The 17,742-nt window shown below is 34.2% G+C and overlaps 1 protein-coding gene across 5 annotated transcripts in view; it reads right to left on the bottom strand.

Moving 5' to 3' along the window:
* KCNAB3 (potassium voltage-gated channel subfamily A regulatory beta subunit 3) overlaps positions 1–17,742 on the bottom strand; it is a 1,202,467-nt gene that overhangs the window by 175,191 nt on the left and 1,009,534 nt on the right. For all 5 annotated transcript variants that reach the window (XM_044077289.1, XM_044077288.1, XM_044077291.1 and 2 more), the window contains one exon: positions 10,036–10,124. In XM_044077289.1, the coding sequence (XP_043933224.1) occupies positions 10,036–10,124 (89 nt within the window). The remainder of the gene's footprint in view (positions 1–10,035; positions 10,125–17,742) is intronic.

Raw genomic sequence — 17,742 nt, 5'->3', positions numbered from 1 at the left:
ATAGGTCGTGACAAATCTGCATAGATCAAAATCCTGGTTTTTGGGCCTGGTATTATATTGAAGAAGGGAATCCCTGGATTTAGTATGACTGAATTGGATAGCTGAATCAATAATTTGAGGGGAATAACCCCTGGACAGAAATCTATTGGTTAAATCCATTTGATGGTTTTTGAAATCATCATTTGAAGAACAAATTCTTTTAATGCGCAAAAATTGGGATTTTGGTATATTCCTAATGATATGTTTAGGATGATGACTTTCCGCATGCAATAGAGTATTGTACTGTGGAAACTTTCTATGAATAGACGTTTTCAGTGTATTATCAGACTGCCTTGTGAGGTGAACGTCCAGAAAATTAATTTCACTCCGATTATATTCCACAGTAAATTCAATACCCCAGATGTTACCATTCAAATGCTCAATAAATTCTTGGAGGTATTCCTGACCCCCTCACACTCACTGGTGATAAACTTATAGGCATCTACCCATGTGGACACTGCAGTTTTTGTAGTTACATTTTCAAAACAACCTGTTTTACCAGTAAAAATACCGGACAAATATATAATATTCAGTTTTTTGGCAATTGTAGCTCGGACTGGATAATATACCTTGCTACATGCACATGCCAGGCATTTTACATTGGCCAAACATCTAGACAATTTCGTATCAGGATTTCTGAACATCTTGGAGATATCAGGAATAAGAGACTGACTAATGCACTATACAGACATTTCATTAAGCATCACATAGCCAAATTTTCTTGTGTTATTATTGATTGCATCACAGGAAATCGATCATTCAAAACAGGCTGGCATGAAATTTTAAATGCTAAGGAAAGGGGATGGATTATTAAACTTGGGGGGCTTTTCCCGCCGGGATTAAATGACAAATTATGATTAATACTTTTAAGTGAACTACATATGTTTGACTTATGGTTAATTACATAACCTTCTGCATTCCATTATATATATATTATTTTGTTCCAGGTACATCTGTATTCAGATGCATAGCATATTTCTAGATTCATTTTTGTGTGTCAATATTTAGGATGTTGTTTTATGTAATATCATATTATGATTTTTATGTTAAGAGAGATTATTTGATCACTATGACTTTATTATATTTGGTTTGTTATCATATATTATATGCACCAACTTAAGCTTATGAATATGAGTATTACATCTTATTCATGTTTATATGATGTTTTTTCTAATACTTTTACTGTTTGCTTTAGTTTGCTTTTGTTAAACTACAGGAAGTGATGTCACTGGATTCATTTATTGAGGTTATATAAGACTATGACTCACCACTATGGCTTAATGTACTACTGAAGAAAGCCTTGTCGCTGAAACCGGTCTAGTTTCAGTTTGGAATAAAATCTATTCTTTATAGATCCTCCTGGGTGCTGGCTCTTTTATTTGTTGATCAACCTTGTTCACTTGCCGTGCACTAGCCTAACTTGCTAGCTCCTTTTATGCAACGTTAACTCTAAACTATAGCACAAATTTTTCTTTCGTTGAATGTATTTTCTCTACTTTTGCAAAAAACTGTGTATATGACCTTCTAGGGACATTGTAGATTTGTGTTTTCTTCTTTGTTATTGTTGACTATTTTCTTGCAAAACATTATTTCCAAATTTTGTTGTGTACAAGACCTTTTGGGAACATTTTAAATGTGCTCTTTCTTCTCTTGTTAATGTTGACTATTCTTTTTTATTGCTAAACATTAATTTTAATTTTGTACTGGAGCCTTTCTCCCTGGGCCTCTCATGAAAATGGGCTCTTTCTGCCAAGCCGAACTTTCCAGGTGACAAAATGAATAAATACATGTGTTTTGAGTAATATCTCTCATTCCTACTGGAAACAGGAAGAGTTATGTGCTATTTGTTATTCAGATTTTATGCTAATTAGACAACCAGGATTTTAGCTGGATGTTCCTACTTTTCTAGGGCCTTTGTTCCCATTTACAATGTCTGTAGGTTGAGAGGTATGTTTGTAAATAATTTTATGTAGTTTTTTTAAATTTGAACAATTTCAATTGTATATAATATTACAAATGCTTTACCATAAAATGAAATTATGACTTTTATGAATTTTGTGCCATGAAATAAACTAGGTGACATCTATGCAACTGTGCGAGGTACACACTTGGGTCATGGATGAAAAAGGTCCAGGGACCAGTACACCTACCTAGTTAGCAAACACAAACAAGCAGATAAAAAATGACTAATAACCTCATTAGTCTTAAATAATGGTTTATATATGTGTCAGCCAGGATGTACTGCAAAAACACAGCGTGTACAAGGACCAGTCAACCTACCTGGTTAACAAAGATAAACAAGTAAATAAATAAATAACAACCTGGTTAGTCCTGGATGTCTTAAAATAATGGTTTTATATATGTGTCAGCTGAGATGTACTACAAAACATCTGCATACTAATTCAGCTGGGAACCCAGACTAGAGGATCAAGTTGTGGTTAAGAAAGGTACAGATCCCCTGACATGATGTGGTAGTAGGTCTGCTTGTAAGCATCATTGAAAAGATGAAATAGTCTGGATATAGTCAAGAAGTGAGAGCAGGTAATTAAAGAGAGCTGGGATACATAGCTAAGAGAAGTGTATACAGTCAGAAGGCACTCCTCCCTAATTTGCTCCTTTGATAACACACTACAGCATTTTGTTCTGAGTATTCTGCAAACAAATGAAGAAGCTGTTGAATGGAATGGATGAAGCCAAAGTCAAAGAAAACTTTATTGTCATTCAGAACTACACCACAATGTAGCAGAACGAAATTGTAAGGCTTCATTCCCAGTGCAAAAACAAAGATACAGATAATAATAATAATAATAATAATATAACATAGAATAAAATAAAAATAGAATAAAATAATAACATAATAATAATCATAAGCCTAACTACTTATTATACAGCAGGAACTTCTTACTGTAACAATTGTTAATGTCTGTTATGTACTTCGCAGATGATAAAGATTCTAGTTGTCTACTGATGTACTATGTTCTTCATCTGTAACTATGTTTGTAATTGTTAATTGCTATGTTGATCAAATTGTTAATTGCTATGTAAATCCAATGAAACTACTGTCTGTATAATTTAACTGTGGAGCTTTTCTCCCCGAGCCTCCGCTAAAAATGGACCTACGTCCTGTCGGACACTCCCAGTCAACACACGTAAATAAATAAAAAATAAATAATGACCAGACATATAAATAGAATCATGTAACAATGTGTGCATGACATTACTATAACATAAGAACTAAGCAGCATATGGAAAGGTCAGCATGAATATTGCACAGTGTGATTTTATATTGCACTTCACAGAGTCCTACGGTAAGGTAAGGTGTGACACATCAGTTAGTTATTGCACATGAAAAAGCTTAATACTTATAGTGCAACAAAGCCTGGATATGTAAGGATCTGTACAGTCAGATAAATAGCATACCTATGTGACAGGAGGGGAAGAATGCATTGACAGTCTCCTGGCTCGTTTTTCACAAATCTGTTCATTAATCTGATGGAGAGAGGAAAGAAACTGCTGTTAAGTCTAGAAGTCCTACAGTGCATACTTCTTTATCTCCTACCTGAGTAGAGGTGGAAAAACATACCGTTTGCAGGATGCGAAGGATCATTGGATATCTTCCTGGATCTACTGATGCAGGGTGATTCATGTAGGTCTTCCAGAGGTGCAAGAGAGGAACCAATGATTTTCTCTGCTGTCCTTACAACTCACCTAAGAGCCTTACGATCGGAGGTGTTGCAGCTGCCATATCACACAGTGATGTTATTGGTAAGGACACTTTCAACGGTGCCCCTGTAAAAAGTTTGGAAGATGGTCTTCGATAGTTTTCCTTCCTCAGTTTCTTTAGGAAGTGCAATTGTTGCTGAGCTTTTTTGAACATGTAAGATACATGGACAGACCAGGACAGGTCCTCAGTGATATGTACTCCCAGACTTTGTACTTTTAACCCTTTCCACTGTCATCCCGTTCATCTCTAGAGGTTGGTGTGGTTCTTCAGACCTTTTGAAATCGACAATCAGTTCTTTAGTCTTGCTGACATTCAGAGCTAAGTTGTTTTTGTCACACCAGCCCAACAGATGTTCGATCTCATTCTTGTAGGCTTTATCTTCACTGTCTCTGACCAGACCTATGACCATGGTGTCATCCACAAATTTGATGATTACATAAGTGTGAGTCGATGTCCAACTGTTGTAGTTTCATTATCAGATTCTAGGGGATGACAGTATTGAAGGCAGAACTGAAGTCTATGACTAGTTGTTTTGTGTAGCAGTAGGGAGATAGGAGAAACCAGGAAAAAAGTATAAAAAAGGAAAAAAATAGAAAAGCAACAAACTGAAGCTGACAAATACAGTCTCGATGAAGAGGAGAAAGCACAAGGGAATGTGACCAAGACTTAAAAACCTTTAATAGAAAAGGTATGTTTTAACTCTGGGGAAGGCTGCAGAAAATAAAGAAAATCATTACATTAATGAAAAAAGCTTTTAAGGTAAAGCAAAATATTGTTTACTTAGGATGACTATCTATGCAAAATACTGTATCAATTTATTAAATTTGATTAACAGCTTTAAAAGGGATTAACTTATTGACAATAGTAGGCTCTAAATAGAAGGATCCCTGTTTTAAAGGAAGTAGTAGTCCACAAAAATCGTAAAAAATGGTAGGCCAAAAAAGAGCTGTAAACATGATGGAGTGGACTATTGAGGATAAGAAGGAAATGATGTATTGTTATTATTATGCAAGAAGCCCAGACATTCCAGACAGAAGATATACAAAAAGATAAGAGAGAAATTAGAGGAAAGAAAAAAATACTTGCACAAGAAAAACTGTCAGAAGCTTCAAATAAAAAATTGTGTTCATTAATACAACAGATTTATGAAAAATATTACATAGACCAAGAAACCTTGGGCTGTTTGGAAAAAAAAATGACTAAGGAAGTGTGACTATATAAAGAACAAAATCTAGAGATTTTTGAAAGGCATAAAAAAGAAATATGGACATGGAAAAGAAAGAGCTATCTGATATGGTACAATATTTATGCAAAGGGGAAAGCCAAAATTAATCAATAAAATAAAGCAGCCCCAAAGATATTCAAAGAGAAATACAGGCAAAGGCATCTGGATATGGAAATTTTCACAGTACAAAAAATAACATCATAAAGGGGGAAAGTAAAACAGAAGAATAGCAAAGTAGAAGTTAAAAAAATAAAAGCTGAAGTTATAGAATACCTACGAGGTGAAGGATTTAGTGTAGAAAGTCTAATACAGGTTATATCACAGCACTGTGGAATAACGAGTCCCCTTAGTAAGGAGAAACAGGAGGAGCAGGAGACATCTGAAGAAGAAATATGGACATGGGAAAGAAAACACAGATTTAATATGATGCAATATTTATGCAAAGGAGAAAAAAATCAATACAAAAAGAGCAGCACCACAGATATATGAAGAGAAATATAGGCAAAGGCACCCAGATATGGAAAATTTTACAATACGAAAATAAGAAAACAAAGAGGAAAAGTAGAAAAGAGAATTCATAATGGAGAAGTTAAAGAAATAGAAACTGAGGTTATGGATTACTTGTGAAGTGAAAGATATAGTGTAGAAAAATCTAACTCTGATAATATTACAGCAGAATAGAGCAATGGATCCCAAAATTAAGGAGAAAACAGCGAAGTGGGAAACATCTGATCAGTTGCCACATGAAGATAGTTTGCAGCCACAGTACAAAAGTTCAGTTGGAATTGCACAGCAAGAGAAGGAACAGGAAAGTGTGGAGTGATAGGCCAGGGAGTTCCTATATGAAAGAGCAACAGATGACACAGGATGAAAGAGAGGAGAATGTGGCACAGGAAAATGCTCTGGAACTTTCTGTAGAATGCCCACAGGGAATGGAGAGCAAAGAATGTGCCCTCAGTTTAGAAGAAAATGATCTAAGAAAAGAGTTGCTTAATTTAATAGAGATGGACATATTAAGATCAATGAAAGAAATAGACTACAGAAAGTCAATAAAACTCCAAAAGATAAAAGTTTGATAAATGAACACAGTAATTAGGACTGTTCATACAGATTCATGCAATATAACAGAAGTAAACAGGCTATATTATTTTGCAGCTAAATTAATAACAGATAAAGATTTACCACAAAGACACAAGATAGTAAGGAAACAGAAGGGGAAAATCAAATGCTATAATGGAAGTAACAAACAGAGAAAACTATAAAGCAATTAACACAAGAGATGTCACTGTTAGAAGAATACAGAAGAGGGAACAGATCAACAAAAACACTCAGAAAGATAGATGTGATAAATGTAATGTGCGGTATCACAATAGATCAGGATCTATTGTGCACTATCACAAATAATAAACTAAAAATATCAGCACAGGCAGAAAAACTTACAAGATATGCAGATAAATATAAAGGAAAAGTACAAAATAAGCAATTTATTGATGACCCAAAGTTTTACAGAGAATTGAAAAACAAAGCAAAATGAATTAAATACTGCCAAAAAAGAAGAAATAGATACATTTTGGAGAAATATCTATGAAGATCCTGTGGAACAAAACAAATATGTTGAATAGACAGAAGTAAAAGAAAGAAGTTCAAATGTACAGGATATGAAATAGGATGAAATAACCGCCGGAGAGACTGAAACAAAGTTAAGAAAAGCTGCTAATTGGAAAACCCGAGGCCTAGATGCAGTACCTAACTTATGGCTAAAATTATTAACATCTTTACATGAAGATTTAACCATGAGTAAGAACTATTTATATGCACACCCTGGACAGACACCAACCTGGTTAACAACATGATAAACAATACTCCTGCTTAAGAGTGAACCTGCAAGCTATTCTAAAAACGATACACCAATAACTTGCCTTCCAATGACATATAAACTATACACTGGAAGTGATGCCAACAGAGTTAATAGTCATTCAGAACAAAACTCAAACATGGCAATAGAACAAAAAGGTAATAAAGAAAGTCATATGGAACAAAGGATCATTTGTTGCTAAATAAAGTCATACTGGGGATTTGTAAAAAGGGGAAGAAGCTAAGTATGGCATGGATAGATTACAAGAAAGCATTTGACATTATTCCACATTCATGGATAAAACAGTACTTAAAAATGTATAAGGTATACCCAACACTGATTGATTACATTACAGTGACCATGAAGCAGTAGCAAACTACTTTGCAGTTAAGCCATGATAAAGGGCAAATTATTATTTCAGGGATACAAATTCAAAGGGGGACATTCCAGGGTGACTCTTTCTCACCACTGCTCTTTAGCCTTGCCTTAACCCATTAAGTTGTCTACTTAACAGATTAGTTCATGGCAACAATTTGGCTCTCAGAAAACAACACAATATAAAGACATCTCATCTTTTTGTGGATGATTTAAAACTGTATAGTTCATCAGATGAGGAACTAAAAGCACAACTGCAAGTGATCAATTTTTTTCAGATGATGTAAGGTCATTTGGTCTTGATAAATGTGCAAAAGTAACCTTTAAAGCAGGAAAGCTGCAGCCCCAAGAAAACATTGGCCTGGGACAGAAATGTGATATAAAAGAATTTGAGCAAGAGGGTGTATAAATATTTGGGAACTGATGAAGGATCAACAATAAAACATGAAAAGTGCAAATAAAACTTAGTAAGGAATATTTTAGAAGACTAAAATTAATACTGAAAACAGTGCTAACATCTAGGAACAAAGTCCAGGCTATAAACGAATTTGCTCTTCCTGTCCTAGCTTACAGTTTTGGAGTTACTGACTGGCCCCAAAGAGTGCTGGATCTGCTGGACAGGAAAACAAGAAGGATGCTTCATGCTTATCAAATAATTTATAAAAATCAGTGTATTCCAACACTATATATTCTCCATTCTGAAGGAGGTGTGGGCCTCCTCGAAATTGATTACATGTACATATCTGCAATCATAGGACTGCATACATATCTGCTGACCTCATGAGACCCAGATGTAGTGAAAGTTTTAAAACATGAGGAGAATAATTCTAAGATAACTTCTCTTCTTAGTTTAGCAGAAGCTTAACGGTGTCAAGTGGAAATGGAAATTAAACCAGAAGTAGATAAAAATCAGGCAGCAACTGAATGTGCCAAAAAAACAAAAGAAAGATTATAGGGTAAAGAATTAGATGAGAAGGCAAGAAATGTGGAAAATGCATAAATATAATAGCAAGTATAGAAAACTCTTGGAACAACCCGTTGTTGATCAGGATCAAAAGCAGGAATGGTTAAGGAGAGGTGAATTTAAACCAAAAGGCTAAAGGTTAATATTGGTGGCCCTAGACAGTGGACTATGAACATGCTGGTTTACAAAGTTCATTGAATATGTTGGCTTTGTAAAAGAGAACTGGAAACAGTTGCACATCTTGTTTCTGGTTGTGATATAGTAATGGCAAAAGGACTGTACACTGAAAGGCATAATAATGTGGCAAGACTGTTGCATTGGGGACTGGGCAAAAATTATAATATAAAGTTTCTGAAAAATACTGGAAATATGAGCTACAAAGCATTATAGAAAATTATTAAGTTTATATCACATTGGATCATCCATTACCAACAGTTCAAAAAACAGATGTAAGAAAACCAGATATAGTAGTCCTTGAAATGAAGACAAAAGTAGCACTGATCTTTGAAACTACTACACCCAGTGACTACAGTATGTTATGTACAGAGAGACACAAAGTCATAAAATACCAGGATTTGCAGGCAGAAATGAGGGCAATGTGGAAGAAAGATACCCAGAGAGTTCCAATAGTCGTAGGAGCACCAGGTCTTATAGAAGAAGAATTTACAATTGTACTGAAAACCAAGTGTAGCATTACCAAAAGCAACTAATAAAAAACAACAGTCTTAGTTACATGAAGATGAAAGCATTCAATCTGTTTTGTGTTGTTTATTAAAAACAAGCTTTTAAATATTTGTTCATGGACCCCTGGAACCAACTTCCTACATTATGACTGCTGTTTTTCATTAATTTACAGTCATACTTAGATATGTTATCGATACACATAACTCCATAAGAATTGCAGGAGTCGTCAATACAGGGCACATTGCAGGTGCTTGGAGAGCACTTCTGGCTAAAATTAAAGAGTGAAACAATACTAATTTCATAAACTTTAATCTTACTTTGACTTAGGAATGGGGTCCATTCCAGGCATGGTATTAGAAACCCAAAAGATACGGAGAAATTAAAAAAGGGATGGTGGAAAGAATGGAGATATATTTATGCTGTAAGAGAAGTGCAGATGAATATGCTCATAATTTGTTCAAGAGAACAGCACATCTAAGAGGCAAACAAATATTCATATGGCCTGTTTTGGTTCCAATATAGCTTGTTGAGTTACAACTGCTCAAAACTACCAGAAAAAAACAACCTGTCAAAGGTTTACCCAAACAAAGGTAAAAATGAAAAACTTTTTTTTTGCAAGGGAGCAACCCCACGCACCACCCATTGGGGGTGCATTTCATTTCTCATACCACCACACCCTTAATTTTACATACTAAATCTATGACTGCGCATTTCATTTCTCAAACCCACACCCTTAATTTTACATACTAAATCCATGGCTGCACAATTGCAAAAAAATGTAAAAGTCTAAAACTTTGAATTATTACATATATACTAATTGAAATCATGCCAGCAATTATTGTCAGTGGCAAACACCAATCGATGAGCTGCAACTTGAAGAAATGCAAATTCATCCAGTTACCACTCGGCCAAGGGTACTGAATCTGCATGCTTCTGATAGAGTGATAGCATATGTATATATCAATATATATATATATATATATATATATATATATATATATATATATATATATATATATATATATTTTTGTTAGTGCATTACAAGTGATCTACATTTATTATGATTTTATACTGCACCTGTGATTTATTATGATGCTATTACATACACATTACATTATTAGCACATTATGATGTTATAAAGTAGAATAGTAAGTCTTATGTACATGTACCTGAATTGATCCTAGATTTTCAAGGAGCTGCTCAACATTAGAAACACCAAGTAAGACAGAGCTCACACCTTCACTACGTAAGCACCATGCTGCAAAACATAAACACAGGAAACAAAAAAGACACAAGTTAATATGTTTCAAAGGATTCGTGCCAAGATTATCCCACTAAAACAAAGGGATTGAACTATCTTATACTTTGTAGAATTAAGGAATTTGGACATTTGTCTATAAGATAAAATGACATAGTCCAGCTTTCCTGGTAGTACCCAAATGACATAAATTCTTCTGATTTCACCTCTCAGTCATGAGCCAGATACTGAAGGCACAGGAGTCAGTCACTGTTCAAGTACAGAAATCCAACTGCCAGTTAGCTGTGCATCACAGAGACTCTTACAGCAAATTGTTAGCGGTAATTTATTTATTTTTATTTATCTTTGTTGACTGGGTAACCTCTTTTTAGGGGAGACCGAAGGTGGTATTTATATTACTTTGGGAAATTTGGCCAGGGCATTAGCGAATTTCTCATACTTGTCATTGTTGCCAGTGGGACCCATTTCGGAGAAGCATGTCCTGTTTCTGTTCCAGGCAGAGAGGTGGCCAGTTTAAACAGGGAGGCAGATGTAGAGAGAAGGAGATAACGGAGTAGTGAAAAAATGGAGGCAAAAGCAAATACTGAGACCAGAGAATGCATGCTGGATTGTGAGGAAATGTTTCAAAGAAATCTGTTCGATGGAGTTGAGTCAGCAAATGATGGATATATAATTACAACCCTCCAGACTGAAGGGTTGCAGGATGATTTGCTTAAAGAAACGGTGGTGCAGAGTGAGCTAGAAAATGAAAGAGATGTTTCCTGGGGGACATTATTGAGAAAATACAAAAGAAGGATGCAGAGACAATCCTGACGGATAAGGGTGAGAAGGATAAGAAAACATGCAGAGAAAGTAAAATAAGGCAAATGCGTTGTAGCAGAAAAGAAGGCAGAAGAAAATGAAAACCAGAAGTACATGGTAAGGATGGTAAAATAAAAAAGAAAGAAATGGACATGCAGGAAGTGTAGGACAATTTAATAGCCCCAATGGATCTAAAAGCAAATGAGATACGAGCATTTATTTTTTTTTACAGAGACATTTTGATATTATATTTGAGACTGTTTTTTCAAAGGAAAATTTTCTTGGAGAATATGAAAAAAGACTGCAACCTATGGAATCTTTATGTGATAAAAGCATTTAAAGGGGGCAAAAAAAGAAAATTCATGCAAAAGTTCAAAAAGAAGTAGAAAGAGAGACTTTGAAAGGACATTTGAAAACTTTATGTAAAGAAGTAATGGTCATTGCACATGTTTATGACAAAATGAGTTTATGGACTGGTAGCTAGGATTGTAATATTGTGTTAAAAATAGAAAGAGAAAAAAATTATACATATATACCCAGCATTATAAATGTGGTGGGAAAGAGGGGTGTCGTAATATACTGGGGACAACCCAAAACATGTTTTTTTGTGGAAAAGGAGGACATTTGATAAGAAATTGTGACAAAAGGAAATGTTATATTTGTAGGGAAATGGGACATGATGAAAAAAGTGAAGTAAAATATTATAAATGTCACAAAATTGGACATTTATGGCTGGATTGCAAAAATTAAAATAAGTGAAAGGAAAAAGAAAGAGAATAAAATGAACAAGAGAAGATATTTTAGAAGTAGTTGAAATAGAAGAAAAATTAGACAAAAAAATAATAAAGAGAACTAGAAGAAGGCTCTAAAATAAGCGATAAAAAGGACATAAATTGGGAGCTAGTAAAAGGGCAAAAAAAATTTGATTTGTAAAAGGGTAAAAGAGAGAAAAAGAAAATGTAAACAGATAACTACAAAAAGAAAAAAAAGAAAGGAAATGGATGAAAAAGAATTTGTACAGCTAATGATTGGGGGTTGGTATAATGGTTAAGGTATTTGACTCATACTCACAAGAAGCAGTGTTTGATTCTCACCTTTGGAAGGGAAACTGGTTAGGCTTGCAATGTCCTATTAAGTAAGCTAGCCTAGTAATTAGCTGTGAACTTATAAAACCATGTATTAAAGGTAAAATGAAGATGTTAGAATAGTAGCAAGAAGAATAAGGATTTGGGAGTGGTTTAATACAAGTGATGTCCTCCTGGATTTGCTTCCATGCATACAACACATCAGGCAGTGAGTGCCCTTAAGCACTTGTTGTTTCTGTAGCAGGTACAGGTTTTATGAAGTCAGGTTGCAAGTCCAAAGCCCAGCCCTCCTCAGAGAGTGCACCACACATTCACACCTATGGCCAATTTAGAATGCACAATCCACCTGCTGCATGTCATTGGAATGTGGGAGGAAACCAGAGCACCCAGAGGAAACCTACATGAACACAGGGATGACATGCAGACTCCACACAGAAGGCACCCCAGCTGAGAACTGAACCAGAGAACCTCTTGCTGTGAGGTGACAATACTAACTGCTACACCACTGCACCATCCACAAGTGATGTAGATATAATTATATTAGAAAACATAAGATTTTTAACAAACAAAGAAAGATTACAATCAGAGAAACTATGGGGAGGAAAGATAATCTGGAATTTGGGAAATGATAGATGTTCTGAAATAGCCATATTTTGTACAAATATAGTAAAGATATTAGATGTAACGTTAGCAAACATGGGAAGATTAACCACTGTAGACTTAAAATGAAAAGAACAAGTTTATAGAATTATAACATTATATATATATATATATATATATATATATATATATACACACTAATTATAAAGAAAAGGCAAGCATATTTTATCATATTTCAGACTATTTAGTGATAAATGTGAATATTATAATAAAAGGAGACATTGAATGGGATTTAAGTGGCAAGCTCAAAAAGAAAGTAAATGATATAAGAAAATGTTAGAAGTTATAAGATGTAACTTAAAACTTTGGGACAAAAATTCACAGACTTACAAAAGGGATATGTATAGAACTTAAATAGATTATTTTATAGTATCAGAAGGTTTAGTTATAGGGGAAGGCGGGATAACTGAAACAGGATTTTCTGATCATCTTGCAATATGGCTAGATATAAACTAAAACAAGGAATATATAAAAATAGGCAAAGGAATAAAAAGGATAAATGAGAAAGCATGGAATGAAGAAGACAAGAGATTAGTAATAATGTTATGGAAAGATTATATTACTATGAGAACATTTTATAAAAATTGGTCTGAATAGTGGATGACATTTAAGGAAAAATATAAAATATGTTTTTATAGTGGCACTATGCTATGAGAGAAGTAGAGAAAGAAAAATATAAAATATATAACAATGCAATGGAAGATTTAGAACATAATGATAGAAAGTCCTTTCATAAAGAAAAATAATTATATGAAAGGAATCAAGAAAAAATACAAGAACTGTTAAATAAGGAACAATTTTTTTTACAAGGAAAAAGAGAAGTAATGAGTTATTTAAGCAGGTTAGTAAAGGAAGATGGTGATATAATGACAGAAATAAAAAATGTAAAAGGATAAATAGAAAGAACTCGGGAAAAGATTTTGAAGCACAATATGTACAAGAAAAGTTTAAAGAAAAAAGAAGGTAGTGAAAAAAACATGGAAAGTAAAAATGTTAACAGAAAAAAAGAGAATAGAGAGTTGGAAAGGAGATTTCTTTAAATGCGCTAGATAAAGAATTAGGACAACTAAATATAGATTTGGTTGCAGGACCAGATGGAACAGGATATGAAATGTATAAAAATGTAAGGGATTGTCAAAAAAGAAAAAAAAAAACGTGTGTGTGTGTGTGTGTATATATATATATATATATATATATATATATATATATATATATATATATATATTGTTAAGATTATAGATGAATAGTTAAATGACGGGTTTATGTATAAGAAATTATTTAGTTGAATACTTAAAGATAGGACACTATTACAAAACTCAAGACTGGTAGTATTGAACAATAATAATTATAAGATCTTTATGAAAATAATACAAAAGAGCTTTGAAACAAATATGGAAGTTATTATGGAAGATTTATCAAAATTTATCAATGGCAGTTAGAGAAATTGTGGATGATATTAAGAACAGAAAAGAAGAAGTGAAATCATGATAGGAGACCTTAATAAGGCATTTGACACAACAGGACATGAAATGTTATGGGTAATAATGAAATAATATAAGTGGTAAAGTTAATAAATTATATATGTCAGCATATAATAATAATGTAAAACTACTCCTAAATGCCTGGTTAAGCCAAGAGGTACACATGGAGTGATGTAAGTCAGGGATGTCCAATGAGCTGTATATTCTTTACATTAGTTATGAATGTGATAATATGTGAAATAAATTACAACATGAAGGAGGCAAAGTATATAACACCTGAAGGGTTAAAAATTCCAGTTCTATTAACATATGGAGATGACATTATAATAGTTGCAAAAAAAAACAAAATTTGGATAAAAGAAATAATAATATGCACAAATGAGTATATAGAGGTGATAGGGGTGGTTTTAAATAAAGAGAAAAGTAAAGGCATAGGTGATGTAGTAAAGCTAGAGGTATATGTTTTTCAATTAATTAAATTTCTGTGTTAGGTATAAAATTTGGAAATAAAAATATAAGTAGAATTCATGGGAAAATAATAGAAGAAATAAAGCAAACCTGCCTTTTCTGGAGAACATATCAATTATCATTCAGAAAAAAATTATTTGATAAATTCAGTACTGATGGGAAAATAGCATACTTAACAAGTGTATTTATTTTGCCAACAGTACCTGAAAAGGAATTATTGCAATATTTTTTTTCATCTATATGGGGTTCCAGATTAAATCCAGTAAGAAGAGGAGTTTTGTATGTAAATAAATAAGAAATAGGTTTAGGGTTAATTAACTCAATGATATATGCTGATTTATTAAATTTGTGAAAAGTTTTAAAGTGGCTAAATGAAAAAGATGAAAGATAAGTAGTAAAATTGTATACATTTAAGTATGATAAATTTGGGGGTATGGTAAAAAAGAGTGAAAGAGAAAAAGATTGTATAATTGAAGAAATAAAAGGTTATCAAGAACAAATATTTTTGTGGGAAATGAAAATTGCTGATATAGACAAAGTTAGAAAAGTATGGTATAAAATTTAATAATAAAACATTAGTAAAACCATTGGAAAATCTAACAGATGGAAAGAAGCAAATGGTGTAATCAGAGAGTAGAATGTCATTTTTCTGTGGAGACTGGTAATAGATAAATTGTCAGTAAAAATAAATATGCCCTATAAGAAGAAAAGTGATAGAATATGTTTACATTATTAAGAAGAAGAAATTACATATTATGTGTTTTTGAAATGTAAAAGAGTTAAAAGGTTATGGGGAAAATTATGTATAGAAGCTTTTTTCAAAGATATAAAATAACTGGTTAAAATAAATATGAATATGATTAAATATGGATAATATAAGAATATAAGTAAAGAATATGTTAAAATAACAGATAAAAATTTATTTTATGTTATTTGAGCTATATGGAATGAAAATTATGTTAAATGGATTTTTAGCAACAATATTAAGTAAAATCAGATGGTGGTTATGGAAAAAGGAGTGGGGTCTAATAGGGGTGAAAATTTTACTATGATTGCAGAGGTAGTTCTGAATATGCGTAAACAGATTTGTATATCTATATATTTGTACATTTGTAAATATGTAAATGTTTTGTAAATAAGACTTATTTTTATATGTAAATAAAGGATTCCTACTCTTTTTGATAAGTGTCATGGGATCTTTAATATCCACTTAAGGTACTACCAACATTAGCCAATGGAGCCTTGGTTTAATATGTTATCTAAAGCATGGCACATTCAGGAGTGCAGTACCCCCTTATTCTGCACTGCAGTATCAACCATTGAGCTACCTGGTGTGGGAATAAAACCCACATACTTCTGCATGAAAGACGAGTGTACTACCTGTTGCACCAATGACACATTCATATAGTTCAGCATCCAAATGAGAGAAATTACAACTACCAGCCAGACAGCTCTCATCTCCCCAATCAGTAACTAACCAGTCAGATTCCATTTACTAGTCACTAGCCAACTGGAGGGCTCCCATCTGCTAGTCATTAGCTAATCAGAGAGTTCCTGTTTGACAACCCCAAATAACAAGTATCACACTACCAAAGACTAGCCAGGAACATGTTCAGCTTGCCAGTTACTAGTCAAACACAGAGACCGTACCTGTCACTTGCTAACCAGTCAAAGTGGCTAAATTCATCTGTCTCCATTCAAAAGCCAATTTATTTATTTACGATTTGTTTCCTGGGAAAGTCCTACTAGGACATTTTCACTGGAGGCCTGGGGAGAAATGTTCCAGACGCATGTCTTTAGAATGTTGGTGGAAATCGGAGCACCCATAGAAAACCTATGCGAATACAAGAAGGACATGCAGACTCCACAGAGAAGGCACCCAAGTCAAGAATCAAACCGGAGAAAGTACAGTTTTGTACCTACCATAAATGTAGATGTTCGAATATCCACATTGCTGCAGTCCTAACACTTGGGTAGTCCGCTGTCCCAGTCGGCCCGAATACCAAAGTATATGGCTGACGTCGGTCAAGGCGCATTAGTCTGACGTCAGGACGTCAGGGTACAAATGCGCATGACCGACGTCATATCCTCAGTCTTTTCTTGCCCCAGATGTCAGAAGACCCTAAAAAGATAAGGCCAAAACCAAAAAACACCAAACACTCTTGTACCCAATATATATATACAATATATACAAATTTACAAAGGTACAACCCCACCCACACAACCACCCCTAAACACAGAGGGGAAGGAGGGAGGGTAAATTGGACTGCAGCAATGTGGATCTTCGAACATCTACATTTATGGTAGGTACAAAACTGTACTATGTTCTTCATCTCACATTGCTGCAGTCCTAACACTTGGGTAGAATCCCAAAGCAGAGGTAAGGGAGGCTGGCAAATCATAAGGAAGCAGGGGCTGTCAACATGCCCTGCAAAATAGCCGTGGCAAAACCAGCCCTGGATTTAGAGTAGAGAGGAAGGTGGTAGTGCTTAGAGAAAGTATGCACTGAACTCCAAGTAGCTGCCTCCAAAATATCCTTAGTTGCCACCCCCCTTAGAAATGCGGTTGAAGTGGCAGTAGCCCTAGTGGAATGAGGCCTAATCCCAGCTGGAATCTCCTTGCCATGATGAGAATAACAAAATGTAATGCAAAACCCAATCCACTTAGAAATAGTTTGTTTTGACACAGGCTTGCCCTGCGAACTCAAAGCAAAAGAAACAAACAACTGCTGAGACTGCCTAAAAGCCTTAGTCCTGCTTAAATAATAACGCAACTGCCTGTGTACATCTAAAGTGTGCAAAATCTTTTCCCCCTTATTTTGGGGATCTGCATAAAAAGTAGGCAAATGAATAGTTTGGTTTAAAGCCACACTAGAAACCACCTTAGGCATAAAGGAAGGATTAGTACGTAATGATACCCTGTCCTTATGGAAAATCAAAAAAGGCTCAACCGCCATAAGGGCCTGCAATTCAGAAACCCTTCTTGCAGAAGTAATGGCCAACACAAAGCAGTCTTCCATGACAAGTATTTCAATTCCGCAGTAGCCTTGAGGCTCAAAAGGTTGTAGAGTAAGTTTCTCCAACACAAAATTGAGATCCCAAGCAGGAGTAGGAGCTCTACGTG

This window comes from Protopterus annectens, chromosome 7.part0 (genome assembly GCF_019279795.1).
Source record: "Protopterus annectens isolate FY-2018-M chromosome 7.part0, PAN1.0, whole genome shotgun sequence".
NCBI lineage: Eukaryota > Metazoa > Chordata > Ceratodontiformes > Protopteridae > Protopterus > Protopterus annectens.
Note: the sequence above shows the minus strand (reverse complement) of the source record. Positions and strands in the feature narration are given on the sequence as shown.